This window comes from Rhipicephalus microplus, chromosome 1 (genome assembly GCF_043290135.1).
Source record: "Rhipicephalus microplus isolate Deutch F79 chromosome 1, USDA_Rmic, whole genome shotgun sequence".
Lineage (NCBI taxonomy): Eukaryota > Metazoa > Arthropoda > Arachnida > Ixodida > Ixodidae > Rhipicephalus > Rhipicephalus microplus.
Window position 1 is genome coordinate 127,904,387 of NC_134700.1, and position 19,307 is coordinate 127,923,693.

General features: G+C 43.9%; 1 protein-coding gene across 1 annotated transcript; it reads right to left on the minus strand.

The window, feature by feature from the left end:
* Positions 1–6,798: 6,798 nt before the first annotated feature.
* LOC119178376 (uncharacterized) lies at positions 6,799–11,766 on the minus strand. Its single transcript, XM_037429580.2, has 5 exons — positions 11,718–11,766; positions 10,636–10,701; positions 10,542–10,554; positions 10,390–10,415; positions 6,799–7,133 (listed from the first exon to the last, which is right to left on the minus strand). Exons 2-5 carry the CDS (start codon positions 10,685–10,687, stop codon positions 6,874–6,876), a joined length of 351 nt encoding a protein of 116 aa, XP_037285477.2. The 5' UTR covers positions 10,688–10,701; positions 11,718–11,766; the 3' UTR covers positions 6,799–6,873.
* Between the last annotated feature and the right edge of the window lie 7,541 nt (positions 11,767–19,307).

Here is a 19,307-nt window from a genome sequence, read left to right on the forward strand (position 1 = left end):
GGCCTATATGACACTTAGTGCCTCCGGGAAGACCTATACGCTTGAATGATCTTGGTGATGAGTAATTCTGACTTAGCCTAAATATTTCATAAACAGCCTGTGGCATCACTAAAATAAGTGAAGGTTAGTGTGAAGACAGCACTTTCACCACAGAGAAAAAACTTTTAGGTGTGCAAAAACTTCTGAAGAAGTTAGACGGCGCTCACACAGACGTATGCCAAAAAGGACTGTACAAATATTGGTTGGTATGTGGAGTTTAACGTCCCAAAACCACCATATGATTATGAGAGACGCCGTAGTGGAGGGCTCCGGAAATTTTGACCAGCTGGGGTTCTTTAGCATGCTCTTACATCTGAGCACACGGGCCTACAACATTTCCGCCTCCACCGGAAATGCAGCCGCCGCAGCTGAGATGTGAACCCGCGACCTGCTGGTCAGCAGCCGAGTACCTTATCCACTTAACCACCGCTACGGGGCGACTGTACAAATATTGCCTGGAGACTTTTTGTGTTTTGTCTGGAGCATCACTAAACATCGTGTTAGAAAAAGAACGCATCGGAGAAAAATAGAAGATTATTTTATATTCCTGTTGTAGTGAAGCGATTTTCTTTTTTGTGTGTTTGAAGTGACATGATTTGACCATAACGCAGTTTTGACGCTTGATAGAAGTGCCCACATGCGTAAATGTACCCTATCGTTCACTGCGATCTAGCATCCAGACCACCAACAGAGCCGAGAAAGGTCTGCAGTCTCGTAGCGAAACACGTAAGCACGCTTAGCATAGCGGCATGTGCTCGAAGCATGAAGATTTGACCATGACTAAAACAAAAAAAAATACGCCTACCCAAACTGAATAATACGTGTTGTTTTAAAGCAAGCAAAACTGGTCTTTTGCTCGAGAAACTTGCCTTAAATAATTTAAACTATATACGGTATATTTTTTTTTTACTCTAACGAAAGAGCACACTACGCAATTTCATATGGCATACGTTGTAGTTCTTTAGTTTCCTCTTAGAACTGTCTGGGTGTGACGATACTATAGTGACATGTTTTCTTCCTTTACGATTTGTTTTTAGCACGAAAGTGTTTATGCCGGGGTTCTCCATCTCTCTATTGACGTATTTCAGTCACAGATATGACGTTGTAAAATAATGTTAGAAAATGCAAAACAAAATCACCGCCATGACACTGCGTACAAATGATTAACAAGCAAAAACTAAAATGTGCGGCCCCGGTCTTTACCCCAGGCTTCAGCCGACGAAGTACTCAAACATTTCACAATTATTGGTTATATGTTCGTGTTTCTTATTGAGGTTAGGCACACGTTCGGCTTGAGTTCTCCACAGCGTTTATTTCACATGCCACTGTGCTTCGCAAGATCACGGTCATGAGGGAGTGTAATGAGCAGTCAAATGGATTTCCCTATGCGTTATTCACAATGGTTGTTCTCGAACAACACGTGGTCACACACGTTGCAGCCAAAGCCGACGTGTCACTGGATAAACCCCTGCTAAAAGCGGGTGTTCGGCCCGGCGAAAGCACTCCCGCATCACGTTGACGCCGCCACGCCACTTGTCGACGTAGGCACTGCGCCGTGTCGCCTATATATAGACAGAAAAAAATTATGTTTCTTTTTCCTTTCTTCAAGAACCACGAATTCATTGTCCGGCGTGGCGTTATTGCAAGCTTTTGCCATCGCGAGCTAGCTCGTTGGTGTGGTTTGCAGGATCTGGAAGCCACTGGCGCTTGGATTCCCGTTCGCAATTTAGCGTGGCTTGGAAGGCTGCCGAACAATCACTACGCTGTTGCTCCCGGCCTTCGGTCTCCCAGGACTGTTTTTGTTCCCGCAATTTCTGCTGGCGGGGCACGTTTCCACTGGTGGTGCTCTTCTAGAGTGTTCGTGGCATAGCCACGTCGAAAGTTTCAGGAGAAACATGCTTCGTGCACTCCGTGCCACGGCTGCGACGAGATGAACGGCGTCACTCACAGTGCGGTGAATAGTTCGCGTACATGAATAAGACGCTGATAATGACTTAACTGGTAGGACACCCAATGGAGACCACTGGTGACACCACTGCCAGACTAACTTTTGTTTCTCATAGCCATACACAGGTTTTATTGTAAAAATTGCCACGAGGGGGCTGGACGTGCGACCCGTCGCTCTGCAGCACATGGCGCGAACCAACTCGGCCACAATGCGCATGTGCTTTAGCTGGCTGACGGTGAGCGATAGACGCCAGACTCGGCCCTAGCGGTGCTGCGAAAAACGCCTCCACCAGCTCCCTCATCGCCGCGCTGGCAATAACTGGGTAGTGCAAAGACATTTTCATTGATAGATTGATAAAGTGTTTAACGTCCCAAAACTACCATGTGATTATGAGAGACACAGTAATAGAGGGCTCAGGAAATTTCGACCACCTGGGGTTCTTTAACGTGCACCCAAATCTGAGCACACGGGCCTACAACATTTCCGCCTCGACCGAAAATGCAGCTGCTGCAGCCGGGATACGATCCCTTGACCTGCGGGTCAGATTGCAAAGAGAACCGTCCGCAAGCGAACGTGCATAGGCCCTCCTCTTTCATTGGTGTTCAGGCACGGTTTCCTGATAATCAAGGACCTGTCAAGCTCGTAACGTCAATCCAGCGTCGCTTCGAAAAAGTAGCAAGCTCATCAAAGTGAACTACGGATACAAAGACAAAAATGCTTCAGTTTATTCGGGTGTACCGCAACTGGCAACCTAGGTGCAAGCGTGTGTCGCATATGATTGAGTTTGAGGCAAGTACTCACTCCGACGTGCATTTTATGACACCTGAATGCGTTAAATTAGGGAGCACGCATAATGCTAAAGCGATAAAGTGCATACGCGAGCAATGTATCTTATACGATCAGTGAACTCGCTTTATCAGATGGCCCCGGCGATTTTCACCTTTGCAGCTGCATTCTGCCCCCATACCTCGCTTTTTGTGCATAGAACTATTTTATTACACATCCTAGAAAGTTCTGTTGACGATTGCCTTTCTTTTTTATATACTGCAAATGGAGATGCATGCATCTCCACTTTCTCGGTGTGTAACAAAAGGCAAAACCGAGGCCTCCGAGATAGCTCCGGCAATCGCTTAGACCAACGGCAAAAAAAAGCCTTATTGTGGTCACGACCAACATTTTGCGATTAACCTGTATGACGTAAATGTTAGCACTTGTTAAAGCCCGAGCTTACAGTCTTCATAGCGTATACGTGAGCGATGCTGTGTGGTGGCGATCAGATCACTTTATCGGTGGTCGTGGCTTTTGCGACGTTTTAAAGCGCGTCACCAGTCTGCATTTAACACGGCACACACTGCGATCAGAGGATCTGTTAAGCTTCATAATCAAAATACCCATGGTTATCCATCAAGGCTGCTCAGAACAATAACAGAAGACTTACATTCTCACACTTTCTCATGTGACTGCCTTAAAGAACCCCAGGTGGTCAAAATTTCCGGAGCCCTCCACTACGGCGTCTCTCATAATCAAATGGTGGTTTTGGGACGTTAAACCCCACAAATCAATCAAATCTCATGTGACTGCCCGTACACAACGCGACTAGTTCGCTTACCCAACACGTTCGCGACGGCCCGTATCGAGCGCTCTCACCGTTCTACTTCGCGAGAGCTACGGGTATCAGTAAAATTGATCTCCTTTACGTCAGTGACAATGCACAAGGCAACAGTAGCGCGACTACGGTCTTTCTTCGTAGACCGCGGAGCTGTTGCGTCTGCTCTTGTCTTCACCGTCGTTCTTGCGAGTGAACCAGCAAGCACTTCAAGGCGGTTTAGCGACATATTCGACTAGCGTAGAGAATTTTGCAGCTCTTTTTCGAAGTGTTATATTCACAAACACGCCCAATATTTAGCCTAATTGTTGTTTCGCACGCACTGATTACACATGGTTGAGCAGCGAACTGTGCAAGGGAGTCGGGCTTGGCACAACCCGAAACTGCGACGACAGGTGGCGCTACGTGTCTGCAAAACTCCCGAGTTTGACGTCTATACACCCTATCGCACTGGCGAAACTCGTAGAGTGGTAACGTTAACGTGTTCTTGTTAGCACTGGCGAGACGGCGCTGAGGTTGCAATGCATGGGCTCCTCAAGAGGGCGTGGTCAGTCGTGCGCGTGCGCACTCATCTCGTCACTTCGGAAATTCGTATGTCTTGAACGGGCATTGCAGAGAGCACGAACATGACTTCACTCGCTGCAGAAGCCCCGCTTTTTCGAAGACGCACACTGCTCGCCAACAAAGTATTAATTGTGACAGTTGCTGGTTCGCACTCGTCATGTGTATACTTGTACGTTCATTCCGTGCATCTTTCTTTGTGTTTGAGCAGAGCGCTCAAGTGTCGTACTGTGAGAGCTGCGCTGTTAGTTCGCGATCGTCTCCATATACCTTTTCTACTTGAGGAAGGTGCTGCAAGCTTCGAGCGGTTTTCGTTCTTCATGTGGCGTTACGATTCGTTGCTATAGCATTGATTCCTTGCACCTCGTGTCAAGAGAAAGCCATATAAACGTTCAGCTAGCTCTGTGAGAAGGCGTTTTACTTTTTGGTGATACCAATTCTTATGGAAGAGAGATGAGTCATGTTTTTAGTGGGGGGAGGGGGGATTCGTTGTACATTGAATCCGAGTTAATAAGAATAACTCTCTACGGTTTCTTTGTCGGGTGAACGCGATTTCTTCAGTGTAGTCCACACGTTCGCATTCACCACAATATCAACTATATAGTTAGTTTTCCAGATACGTTCACTCAGGGAGACTTCAGTAGCACAAGCATCGCTGTAGCGACAACTTGTGATGGTCGCTATGCTCCCTATGTGTAGTACAGGTATGTGCAACATAATATTGTATGGTTTGAACAAAGCACAAGAAGGCGGCACAAACATTAGGACCTTATAGCAAATAGTTTGCAACGTTACCAATAGGTAAAGCTTAGTCGAAAATAACAATCGTGCCCTGTTGTGATCAGGGGCGTAGCCAGGGGTGACACACCGGCCGGTGCACACCTCCCCCACATTTTTTTCACCGTGGAATAGATAGGGAAAGATGACCATTTTATGGAGTGGCCCCCTTGATTTCAAGGAAGTACCCCCCCCCCCCCCCCGACATGGAAAAAAATCCTCAATGCGTGCCTAGTTGTGGCTATGTTCGTTGTTTAGAGTTCACGATATTAGTTTTACTAATGCAGATCGACTTTTGTATAGTTCATAATTTCACAAACTGAGCGGAATCGGCTGTAGGTTATATTGTGTATTACCGCAGCAACTACAAATATTCCAGCCAGTTCCACACCACGGAAACCATCGGAGTGTGCAGCCGTGAATGCAGAAGAACGTGCAAACAGACTGCGGCATCTCATTCTAAAATTTGCTATCATCTTCATCATTGTCATCATCATTTACAAGCATCATCATCATCACTTTTTTTTACGTTTTTTACTCCCTCCTTTAGTCACGTGTGTGGCAGAATTCGTGCAACTAATTGTAATACGATTGCTACTACTGCTACGAAGACAAAAGAACATAGTTGACTAAGACTACTTAGATATGAAAATCCTAAATTGAGTGGGTCAACCGGGTACAGATGGGTAAACATATCTCGTCGACAAGATGTTTTCGACGCGATTACGCAAGGGCGGTGTTCGCATCCACGCGGCGCCATTGAGCTTTCCGTGGATGTGAAGCCGCTAATGTTACCGTTGCCAGAGCCGCTATATTGGTCGTTGTTATCGTCGTCGTTGCCACAGTCGTCATAGTAGCAGTAAAAGTAGTAGCAGTATTAGCAGCAGTAGTAGTAGAAGCAGTAGTAGTAGCAGAATTAGTGGCAGTAGTAGCAGTAGTAGTAGTAGTAGTAGTAGTAGCAGTAGTAGTAGTAGCAGTAGTAGTAGTAGTAGCAGTAGCAGTCTGTTCTTGTCATCCTTGTGGGTGCACGGGCCGGTGAAATTGGTCATGGCCACACTGAAACAACTGTTCCGTGAAAGCGTGCCGTTGAAGGAGCATCTCATCGTGAAAGATCCACAGGCCCAAGTTGGCGATCAAGTAGTGGAGGTACGCATTAGAAGTGACAAATACAGAAAGTATTGTAGGAGCGTCACTAAAATAGTTTTGTTGCGAAGCGCCATTTATTATCAAGTATTGTTGACAAAAACTGGCTAAATATCTGGTATTTTTGGCTAAAAATTAGTACATTATTGCCTGAGTGCCTGCCAGCTGTACGTCGCTAAAACAACACAATTATTTTTGATAAGCGAGAAATATACATTTCACCTTTGTGCCAATCTTTTTTCAGGGCACCCCTCGTTTGGTACGCTCAATAATATCCTAATTTCACTATTTCAGAGCTAAAAATTTTCACACTACAATCATGCCTGAAAGCACATAGTACGTGGGACGCTGCTTGTAAATGCTCTGAATTATTCTACATAAACCAATGTTTGAATATATTCAGTGCGCTATCGTTTTTTTTTGTTACAGCAATCACTGACTTACGTCTCTGGAGGCCGTGACTCAATTGTGCGACGATATTAGGGGCAAAAATTCTTCATTCAACATGGCCACTTTCTGCGTGCCTTGGCTGGCCTGTGCACAGAAGCCTGAAATTACTAAAAACAGCATCGTAGATAGGTTGCAGAAAGCTGATATTGGGAAAAATGCACGGCTAGAATTTTTTAGAGCACTGACACTTCTAAGAATATTCCTGCTGGTTTTAGTTTGAGCAGTAAAACATCCGTACAGTCACCAATGAATACAGCATTAAGAAATCGATTCATTCGTATATTGCATTGCATGTATTGTATTCAAGTATTCATGTAAAATGTTATTAACAATGAGTTGACAAGCTGACTCAGTCGAAGAGGTAGACTTTTTCTCCTTTTTCTACGGAGTCCGCAACCTTGTTGAGAAGAATGGCGATTCTTCTTATGTGCTCAATCGTGATGTCTTCAGGAGCGAAATAGGCGGTGTCTTCGGCTGTGTAGGCAGCCGGAGACTGCTCAGCCGACTGTTGGAGCCCCCTGCCTAGCTGCTCCAATATCAAGCCAAGGAGTTTCTTCCAGTACGGTGACGTTGTGTCATCGGTGGTATCAGGTATGACATAGATAGAATCTAAAGGAAGGCAAACAGAACGAAAAGAAAATGGTTTTAGGTAAAACCCAGCCGAAAAACTCCAGTTAAAGTTAACTGTGTTTTAATCAGTAAGTAAGCTCGAAGAAAGAACGTCGCATAACTGATCGCTCGATCTATTGTCTAATAGATCGAGCGATCGATTGATTGATTGATTTATGCATGGGTTCTAACGTCCTGAAACCACCATACGATTATAAGAGACGCCATAGTTGAGGGCTCCAGATATATGGACCCTTTGGGGTTCTTTAACGTGCATTCAAGTATCAGCACACGGGTCTACAGCATTTCCGCCTCCATCGGCCTACAGCATATCCGCCTCCATCCCACGACCTGAGGGTCGGCAGCCAAGTACCTCAGTAACCAAGACACCGTGGCGGGGCAGGCGTATAGCCCTATTATATATTTAAACTGTTTCTAATTCTGCAATCATGGTTGTGTAGCACACGAAAGAAGAAAACAAGGGACGTGTAGCACAGTAGTTGGGGCAATCGCCTAAGGAGCACGGAGAGGGAGGGGGGGGAATCAAAATCGAGGGGGGGGAATCAAAATCGGGGGCATTCTTGTCGCGTTGTTGTCTTCACATTCTGTCTATCTATATACATGCATATATATGCATAATAGCCACCAAGAAAGATTAGCCAGAGGAAAAAATTGGGCCCGAATCTGCATGTTACAGTCCAAATGTCGTGGGAAGACGATAGTCTTGCGTCTGGAGAAAGTGAACAAAACGTTTATTTGTTGTTAAGCGCAAGAAAATTGGTGAATGGTATTCTGTAGGTACTGCGTTAGAGTGCCTCGAGCGTGCAGCGGATGCGAACGAGCGCATCAAAGCACATTAGACGCGAGCGCCATCTGGCAGTTATCTTCAAAAATGAAGGCAGGAGCGCCCGCGGAGAAAGGTGCGCGCCTGTCTCGGAGGTGATAAGGAGTAGAACGCAAAGGGATAAGCAGGTGCCACCACCGTGTTGTTCTCCTAGCAAAGCGTTGGAAATACCTTTCTGAGCATCGCGTTGCACTGTGTGCGCAGCGCCATAAACGGTACAGTCCATAGAGTTACTTGTGTGTGCCTCTTCTAGTATAAAAGTACACATATAAAACATCCACGTGTTGTTATGGCGCCTAAGATATGCGCAATAATTGTTTTTAATTGACAATCGCACAACTATGGGCGCTGAACCTTGAGCAGTATTGGTAGGCGCTGCAGATAGGGTCGGCCGTTTGGTGCCGTTTGAGGTATCGTTAAGAGCGCCCAAACAGACAGATGTACAGACCGACCAACAGACCGACCAAAATTTTTTCGTCGAAGGTCCCCAAGAAAGATTATCGTCTTTAGAAAAGCTGAAGCGTGTGAATGGTTTTTCCAACCCACTTTTTGCTTTGTTCATTTATGCCTTGCATCACGAGAAGTTTCCGCTGATTCATTAGTTCGTTCCACCGCTCCATAGAGGGTAGCTCAACAATAATGCCTCAAGGCATGTACATGCTTCGGAGTCAGTCCTACTGTTTTTATATGGCAAGCATTAGTTTCTATACGGCAAGCACTTTTGGTGTCTGTCTGCCTGTCCACCTGTTCATCCATCCGTCCCTCCGTCTGTCTGTCTGTCTGTCTGTCTGTCTATCTATCTATCTATCTATCTATCTATCTATCTATCTATCTATCTATCTATCTATCTATCTATCTATCTATCTATCTATCTATCTATCTATCTATCTATCTATCTATCTATCTATCTATCTATCTATCTATCTATCTATCTATCTATCTATCTATCTATCTATCTATCTATCTATCTATCTATCTATCTATCTATCTATCTATCTATCTATCTATCTATGTATTTATTTACCCGCCTATGTTTGAGTATTCTCATATTCACCTCTTTAACACGGGGTAGACCAAAATTAGTACGGGATGTTTAAATGATTTCACGAATGCCGCTCGCTTGCCATCACATGAATAATGTCACAATTTGGTTGCGTACGTCGTCAACCACTTTGAAAGAAAAACCTTGGCACATTACTGGGGCGGATATCTGCCGTTGGTATACGGGTATGTGACATAGGTGGTAGGTATTTTATACCAATCGACTAGCGGCCAGAACACATTTAGGTATCTTAAACGCTTGAGAGTTAAGAAAAAGCTGCCTTAGGCAGTATTGTTCAGACGAATACAAGCAATAAATGCCAGTGTCTCAGCAGGATTCGAGCCCTAGGTAGCACTCGGCACGGCAATCAAGTATTCTATGACAGAGCCACACCAGGCCTGGAAAATATCTTTAAAGTAGACCCTACGTTCGGGAAACGTCCAATATGGTTGCAGTACTGGCTATCAGATTTTATGAACATTACACATGTACTCATATAATACAGCCGCCATGTCGGGTTAAGTTGAATTGTAGTTAGTTGCCATCCGCCAAAGTTGATTTGTGTAGCAGTGCTCTTCACAATCTTTGCGCGCACCAGCGCAAACACCAGCGCTTCATATCAGTTTTTCCCCGCTGGTGTTGCTAATGTCATTACACAACTGTGACAGCTGCTAATATAAAACGTATGCGGCTGTTTAACCTAAAAGTGTGCGTGAATTTGTAGATATATTCAGGGCCACTTTATTACATCTCGCTCAATAAAAAAAAAAAACACATTCACCTTTCCGCCGCATGCTTCGCATAACATCGATTCTTAAGGTAGGTGGGATCCACCGAATTTCGTTTTTAGTTTATGCACGTGTGGTACAGCTGGAAAACTATCATGGCAAATTGGCAGGAAAGTACTGTTTACACTGCTTAAGCGCTTTGAAGCCACGTTTTTTCCCCAATTGTGCCTAAGTATGAACTATGGCATTTAAGTGTATCATTATAAATTATTATGTACTGTGCAAAAATAGGCTGTGGGAAAAAGAGGAGATCATAGAAAATAGGGTTTGCAACAAGCAATTTCATGTTCCTTATCCCACTGACTTTAAGATACGCCAACAACTTCAATATGAACCAACTATACTTTCCAAGGAAGTAGAATTGCTATATTCTAGCTATCATCTAACAGGGACCAACTTTAAGACGACTTTGTGGTGCAGTGCCTAATTTAGCTAATTACACTGATTCACTATTATGCACACTACACAATTACACATCACATATATTTACTCCAGCATAAATGTTTCTGGAGGAAATGCTTGTGGTGCATATATTGTATTCCTTAGAACACTGATACTAGGTGTAATAAGTGTTACGCTTACCTTCGTTGACTTCGTCTTGTCGATACCTGCAGGCAAAAGTATGAACATAATTTTTACCCGTTTGAAGAATTCACTTCATGACAAATATTTGAATGCGTGGCCATAAAAAAACTCTCAGTCCATCAGTTGACGTAGAGTTTCTCGCTACTTACTGGAGGTTCCCATCTGAAATTGAGATTAAGGTTTAATATATTAGAGATGTCTGAAAACATTTACAACAGCAAAACAGTTAGAAGTTTCACTTACGAGTTGCCGTCAAGACAAGAGCAACCGCGACAAAGAAAAGTGTGACCTTCATTCTGGTAATGACTCCTGTGGCAGAAAAAGTTATGAAGACTTCACAGGTCAGCACGCCTGCAGACGATAGGTAAGATACGTTTTCAGGGATGTGTCGCACAACTTACGTTTTAGCTGAGCACGACTTGCGTGTCATTCGCTACTTGAGGTTCATCACGTTCGAAAATAAGCGATCGGTAGCGAGCGACTTCTAAACTATCCCAAGGCGCTAAACTTGCATAATTTATACCACGATTGTCTCAGTTCGTTCATTTTTGTTTCAGAATCCTGCCGGTTCTTCTAGCACACCTGTGGTGGGCTTTTAGAGCACATCTCACATTGTAGTCTCCAACCAGGCCTACTATCTATATATTTTAAACCTTCAGGTAGTGTAAATTATGCAAATGTAGTCTTAATAATATAATGTGAGCAGCTGTGAGCACACAAAATAATAATCCAATTACATAAAGTAAATGATACAGCGGCAACAATAAGGAAAGACGGCAGAGTTTATATGGCTGCATACTGAAACGTTTGTGCAAAAAACAAGATTACACAGACTGCGTTGGTCCTCATTAACCTTTAGTGTGTCCTAGCGTTGTGCACGCAAAGGTTTCACGATATAGCAGCCGCTTCCTAAAATTTCCCAGTGCAAATTCACTATCCTGCGCCTCAACGTGCATCTATGTAATCATCTTGAACATTTTACTCGCTTTTCACTGAAGTGCCAACTATTCTTATGCACAATGTGAACTCATTGGATTGTTCAGCACAATATCTTCAGACCACTCAGTCGGAATTGATCCATGACAAAAATACTACTACGGGAAAAGAAACATTATTTACGGTAGAGCATCGCATGCGTTATTCAAAGTTCGCAGGTTCGGATTCAGCCAGTGCCAAGTTATCTCTTCATACACTTGTTCTTCTTTGCAACTACAATAAAATTACTTCTACTATCATCTCGTTGGCTTTCCTTGTAATTACTTTATGTAAATACTCATTATTATGCTGCACAATACACGAAACGATCCCTAAAATTTTACACTTACCTACGTTGACGCAAGATCGCTGAGCGCTATTGAAGAAGCTGTAAAAACGTGAGCGGTTTATGTCTTATATACGTTTTCTTACCTTCTTCCAACTTCGCCTCAGTTTTTTCTCACGTGGTATAGACACCCCGTTCTTCAATAGAAGGCTACCTTATCTATCGGAGACACTTTTCCCGTGTAACTTCGCACAGATGTTCAGAGAAACCTCCGTGATAAGACGAAAGCCCGGTTTAGAACATCTCGAATGCACATTCGAACAGTTTTTTTGCTGGAGGCAAGTAAACAGTAAAGCGAAGCGGTTGAAGGAAGCTTTCACAAAATTATGTACTTCATTCAATAGATGGCATGAATAATCTAAGTCATTCTATATTTTTTTTTACTTTCTGTAATATAAGACACTATAGATAGGACACTAGGGGTATGAACAACAGTATAATGAAAGAAGGCCTAGGAATGGATGTGAGCCGAGAGTAATATTAAATCAAAACGTGTCATTGACGAATGAGCTCATATAAAACAACTTTAAAAAAAAGCCAGCGTGAAAGCATGGTAATCAGAAAAACAGAAGTGTGGCATATACAAAGATTTTGCGTGGACCTATTCAGAAATGCCACAAAATGTAGACTCAAGGGCAATATCATGCTCCGAGGGTCAGAAATAAAAAAAGTCAGCGAGAACTTTGCAACTGTGAGGTGACTTTAGTTCTTATGTTATCGTTAGAGAAATGTCAGCTGTATTATACTATCATCATGAAAGGCTTGCAGATTAAGTTAATGTCAATAAACATCGTGTTGCGCTGAAAGGAAACAAGAGGACATCTGGCGAAAAAATTGCGGTTTACATTGTCTATAGCATTTTCGTCTAAGTAGTGAAATGACTGCTGCCACGTCACAGAATCAACCCAAAAGTTTATTGTTAATTTATCGTATTTAAACATTTCTTGCTCGGTAGCTCCGTAGGTGCAAGATAAGCGGTCATTATTTTAACATAGCTTGTGCAAAGAAACACAAGTTTCTGTTATGTGGTTTCTTTTATTACCGTACAGGAAACGACAGAAAGAGCCAGGTTGAGAAATAAACGAATTACATGGAAGTTGGAAGAAACTTGTCCATACTTGTCCATCATATTTTAGCGTACACGTGGGCAAGAAGTTAGCGAAGATAGGAGAGGGATAATATATAAAGGCCAATATTCCACGATTCTCAAGGACAAGCAGATTACTGTAGCAACATGTCGACACTTGTATAGGCTGCCTTTATTGATTTGAAGTTCATTGATGATATTCTCTAGCAATGTGTTACTACTAGGACAACATGAAATGAGGCTTCTCCGGAGCTCTTAACACATGCTCGTATATGTGGTTGACTAAGATTTGTATGTCCCGTTTACACAACCGAATAAAATTCCTGACGTTGCAGTAGTCCTACTATATTTCTCTTCCTTTTTCTCTTATCGATGAAGGCATTGCTAAAATCTCTGAAGACGACACACTTACACGAGCTGCTGTAGACACTTAATAAGGCTGTATACCACACAAAACTGCCGCTTTGCGCGGTGACGTTGTGTGTGAATTTGTGCTTTGCCTATCTTTGTCTCTTTCTTTGTCTTCTTTCAAGCTCCCCCGTTCCTTCCCCGTGTTCAGTGTAGCATACCGGTTATGCCAAACTGGTTAACATCCCTCCATTTTGTCCCTATTGTTTTCCTTTCTTTTCTTGCGGATTAGGAAGAGCTGTTTCCTAATTCGTGAATTTATATTTCTGATTGATGCCTAGAAATGCTCAGCTAAAGATCGCTTTTATTAGACAATTGAAAATCACCTTTTAGGAGACAGTTAGCGAATTGTGTTTTGCGAAAAGTGTATTTACGTTGCCCGCAGACTTTTATTGTATGACCTTAACAACTTTATTATGCACTCATTTTTTTACTTTGTCTTGACCAATTTTCTAGGCATCAACGTTTTTTTTTTCTCCTTCTAAACTTTTATGTCTAAGAAATATGTTTTTCTGGCCTCATTTGTATGATATCAAAGCTTAACACTTTTAGTGTTTCAATAGACCTATTTTTTTCATTTGTTGAAACCATATTGGGGATATTCTAAGCTAATATCCTAAATGCACTGGAGCACTGGTGGAAGATATTTCACCATCTATATTCGCAGCTTCTAGCTTCAGCAAAAAGTTGAGTTTTACTAAAGAAGGTTCTATTCATTATGTTAATTTATTGATAAAAGGTTCCTCGAATATCATATATGGCTTTCCAGAAAATGTGAACGTCATGGTATAGAAACTTACAGGACTGTGAATGAGTTCTGTGGAACATCGCTGGACGGTGAAAGGGCGAAGAAATTAAAAATGCAGCAAAGCAATTTCCGGACCACGAAAAGTATCTTCGCCAACAAAAGATCGCTTTCCTGAAAAGTCACTGCACGTTTTTCTTTTGTGGCTTCGTGCTACAAAAAGGTGCCCTACAAAACGGTGCCCTTATTGGTGTGTCTTGGTGTACAGTTGTCAACTGTACTACAAAGCAAACGACCCTTGCATTTTATTCGCAGATTTGTTGTTTTTAAAAGCACTACTATTGAGGCGTTCTATTTGGCAGGTGTTGGTGGAGTTCTTGTCGTGACAATATCTTTTGTCTACGAAATGCTTGGATTTGAATGGGCTGAAAGCAAAGCACGAGATGAACTCAGCTTTAATCACAGACAGATGGCTGATTGATTGATTGAAATGTCGGGTTTAACGTCCAAAAACCGCCATATGATTTTGAGAGATGCCGTGGTGGAGGGCTCCAAAAATTTCGACTAACCTGGGTTTCTTCGACGTGCACCCAAATCTGAGCGCACGGGCCTACAACATTTCCGCCTCCATCAGAAATGCAGCCTCCGCAGCCGGGGTTTGATCTCGCGACCTGCAGTACAGCAGCCGAGTACGTTAGCCACTAAAACACCGCGGCGGGGCGATGCATGGCTGAGAGACAGAGAGATAGACAGCCTAAAGTAAAGATAGGGAAGTCACAACTGGTAATCTCCAGTTCGTCCAACATGTACTTGCAGCACCGTGCAGGGCAGTGCAGAATGACACCGGAAAGTCGTGACGAGACACTACCAACCCAACGCACAAAATCTTCACCTTAAGCATAGGCAGCTTTTGAGAATACTAGCAAGGTAGACGAAAGTGAGATACCACATTCAATGAACTGTACGCATCGTGATTGGACAATGTTATTGATTACCTTACTACATTGCCTGACTCTCGCCCAGGGTAATACCGCGCACTGCCTGGCACTGTCCTTAATGTGGTTGTTAATAATAGCGCCAGGTTCAAGCAAGCACTCAGATGCTGTTGTGCGCTTATTCAAAGCAGTCCACTGAGGACGTTGTCACATTAGCGTTGCCGAATTGGTGCTTGTAGGGGTTTTCATGCAAGTTACAATAGTACAGTAGATAAAGAGAAAAACCCAGACAAGCACAGGCAATACCACCACTACCGAACTGCGTTTTTGTGTATTTATGCGATGTGCAATGCCCTTTTGTTCTTATTCGTGCGCACAGATATCAACAAGCTGATAGATGAGGTTAGTGAAAGATGTGTGGTGTGGGCTAGGTAGTACAGCAAAGGAAGCAAGGGCAAACACTGTACACATGTTGACCTACATGTTGGCCTCTAATGATTCTAGGCAATGATGCCACACAGGGCATTTTCTGATGAGACCACACTCATTGATAACTTACATAATTGATATTGTAACGACGATTTAGAAGTACTAGGGGGTCTATTAAGCCACCGAGTAGTTAGCTCCTGGACAATGCGTCAGTGGCGGCTGGCTCTCGAACAGAGAAAAAGCACGCGACCATCTTTTTTCCTCCAGGTTGAAAGCCGCTCTTGCCATCGACCCAATACGTGCGGTTGGCATTAACCTTCCTTTAAAAAAAACAAATTGGCAGATCCCACGTACAATGGGAATCTAGGATATGCGAAGCACGAATGAAAATTGTTGATAAGTCACTTTGGAGAGAGAGAGAGATAAAGATGCAGGGAAAGGCAGAGAAGTTAACCAGATGCACATTCGCTTTGCTACCTTGCACTTGGACAGGGATGAAGGGGAGAAAAGAGGTTGTAAAGAAATAAAAAAGGTACACACAATCACGAGCATAGTAGGGGAAGCACACACAGTGTACAGGTGGTCGTTCAGGTTTGTTCTTCAAGTAAAGTAGGAGTGGTTTAGTCGCTTTCTGCGCAATCGAAGCAGATGCCGAAGGTCACAGAATGGTCTAGATTCAAGGTGATTCAAAAACATTCGTAGCTGGCAACGCTGCGTGTCGTAGCAAGCGCAGCAGCACAGGACGTGTTCAGTAGTCTCTTAAGCTCCACAGGGGTCGCATGTAGAGGTGTCTGCCATACCAATGCGAAAGGAGTACACCTTCGTGAATGCAACACCCAACCAAAGGCGGCATAACAGTGCCGCATCAAAGTGGGAAAGTTGTGATGGTAGTTGTATCTTGAGCGAAGGATCCAGTTCATATAAGTGACACCTTTGGAAGTTGGTAGACGACCAAAACGTGCGTGTAAGGTCTTAAGCCAGCGAGGAAAGTTCTCTTGCTGCATCATACCTTGATAGAGGAATCGTAACCACACGTGTTTCTTCATGGGCTGAGCGGGCTGCATCATCGCCTAATTGATTTACAGCAATACTGGTATGTCCAGGCCGCCATTGATATATATCATTCCCTCGTGCTAAAGATTCATGATTCCAATGTCTTATTTCATGTACTAATTGTTCATGATTCCACCTATACATGACAAACTGCAAACTCCGAAGTGCTGCCTTCGAATCACAGAATATGACACATTTTCATGGACGCTCTTGAACGAGATATTGCAAAGCAGTTCTTAAAGCAGCAAGCCTTGATGCCGTAGACGTAGTCATATGCGACAACTTGAATTTGATTGTCATTGCTGCAGCCGAAATTACAGCGGCACCTGATGAGCTGCTGGACGAGACGGACCCATCAGTGTATATCTGCGTTTGGTCCAAGCACAACTCATATATTACAAGCAGTGTTGCTTGCTTCAATGCTACTCTGGAGTGATTGCTTTTCTTTTTCATACCCGGAACTTCTAGACGTACTTTCGGCTGGTATAGGCATCAAAAAAGACCTTCAATTTTTGAAGCTGGCATAGATCTTGATGTAATGCTGTTTAGGGGCTTGGCCATGACGTCTGCAAACGTAGCACGTGGTCTTTCGGAGGGTAGAAGGGCCAAGTGGTTCTCGGGGACACGGCTAGCGTGTCTAATGAGCGCTCTGAGGCAATCCACAACTTTTGACTGGATGGTCTTTGGCAAGCACGATTGTGGCATAAGTAGAAGTGCATCGGGACAGTCCCAGGCTGATACGCAGCGCCTGACCCTGCAAACTCTCCAATGAATGAGTATTGGATTTGCAAGTGTTAGTCAGTACCGACAAGCTGTAGCACAATAAGCCCAGAAATGGGGCCCTGTACAGCTATAGCATGGAGGCCACAGAAGTTCCCCATGCTTTCCCGCACATGTATTTCAATATATGCAAAATAGACAGCAGTCCCTTCTTCAAGCACGCGCAATGCAGGCTCCACGAAAGACTTCTGTTGATTATTATGCCCAGGAATTGATGCGTCCGTGCATATTTACACTCTGCCAATAGATGTAAACAGGGTATGGAGTCATTGGTTTGCGTGTAAACGCCATCAACGCGCACTTCACAGTTGATATAGTTAGGCCTTGTTTCTGAAGGTAGGCTGTTGTGAGGTTTGCTGCCCGCTGTATTCGTGCACGCACCTGAGGGCGAGTAACTGCAGCACTTCAGAGGCAAATATCATCAGCGTATATGGATAGGCACACCGACTTTAACAGAACCTTCACCAGACCTATGAGGGCAACATTGAACAATGTGGGACTTAAGACACCTCCCTGAGGTACTGCGCAGTAGGTGTAATGTTCAGCAGTTGTACCCTCATCTGTTTGCATAAAAAAACCCTGCCAGTTATATATTATTTTATCCATTGAAACATTCGTCGATTAATGCCCTTTGATGCGAGAGAAGTGAGGATGGCATCGTGAGCTACATTATGATATGCACCCTTCACGTCAAGAAAGAGTGTCACTGATACACGCTTGTGACTTTTTCTTTGCTGAACAAATATCGATCAGTCAAGGACACAGTCGATGGAGGAGCGGCCCCGACGGAAGCCTGCTATGCAGGAAGGGTAGCTGATGTATCGTTACGAGTACCACTCGAGACGAAATAGAACAATTTTTTCCCTAACTTTTTCGAGGCAGCTAGCAAGGGCAATAGGTTGATACGCTGTGAAGTCCAATGGTGATTTTTCCTATTTCAGAAGTGGCATTATTCGACTTATTTTCCATCCTCATGGAACGCTGTCGGTGAGCCAGGAGTTGTTGAAGCTTGCTAAAAGTTCTCTTCTGGATTTTGTCCAAGATGTCCCAACGAACTATGACGTGCGCTTAGAAATGACTAACGCACATTCCAGTTCTTCCATGGTGAACGGAATGTCCATTTCTGGTAATCGTGTCTCAGGAATGATCACGGCGCCGATGCTCTCGTTCATAATAATTCCGGCAACTTTTTACTTCTTTACTGCTCCATGCTCCGGAAAAATCAAACAACGGTGGTGTCGATCGCATTGCAGATAGTTGAAGAAATGCCTGTGCAAGAATAAGCGGATTTGACTATGTTTTCAAGGTTCTATGAGAAAACTTTTGTGGTGTAATCAATTAAAGACACCAGGGCCGAAAGGGTTAAAAAAGACCAAAAGAAACACAGAAACGTATATAGCACCACCCCGACGCTGCATCATCGGCATGTTAAAAAAATGGCAGCATATCCATGGAGTGAATGATGGAGAGTGGGGCGAAGAATTCGTCCGTCCATTCGTTCTTGCTTCCATCCGTTCATGCGTCCGTCAGTGTGACCGTCCATGCGTCCATCAGCCCGTCCGTGCGTGCGTCTGTTCATGCGTCCGTCCCTGTGTTTGTTCATGCAGCCGCCCCTGCGTCCGTTCATGCGTCCATGCATGCATCTGTCTATGTGTCCGTTCGTCCATCTATTCAACACACCAAGTACCACCATCTCGCATCTTTTCATCATATATTCCCCATATAGAAGCACCGCCATCCAGCAGACATTCCAAGGACTAAACAAAAGGTGGCACACGCACACTTTCTTGCGGCTTGCGCTTCGGGTCCACTTCCCACCTTTAACCACCTCGAGTTCATGGTATATACTAGTTCACTGTATTCATGGCACTGCGGCCGAACGCTCGCTAAAGCTTTCGAAAACCGAGGAGGTTACGCCCAGCGAGTATGACGTAGCAAACTTTTTCAGTCAGATAGTGCTCAATGTACATGCCAATGGCTGCTAATGGGAAATGAGAGGCGGAGAATTCGCCTTTTACTTTCTTACGGCTTGCGTTTCGTATCTACTTCCCATTTTTAACCACCTCTAGTTCATTCAGGGTATATACAAGTTCATTGTATTAATGGCACCTCGGCTCAACGCTCGCTAAACCTTTCTAATGGTAAGGAGGTTACACC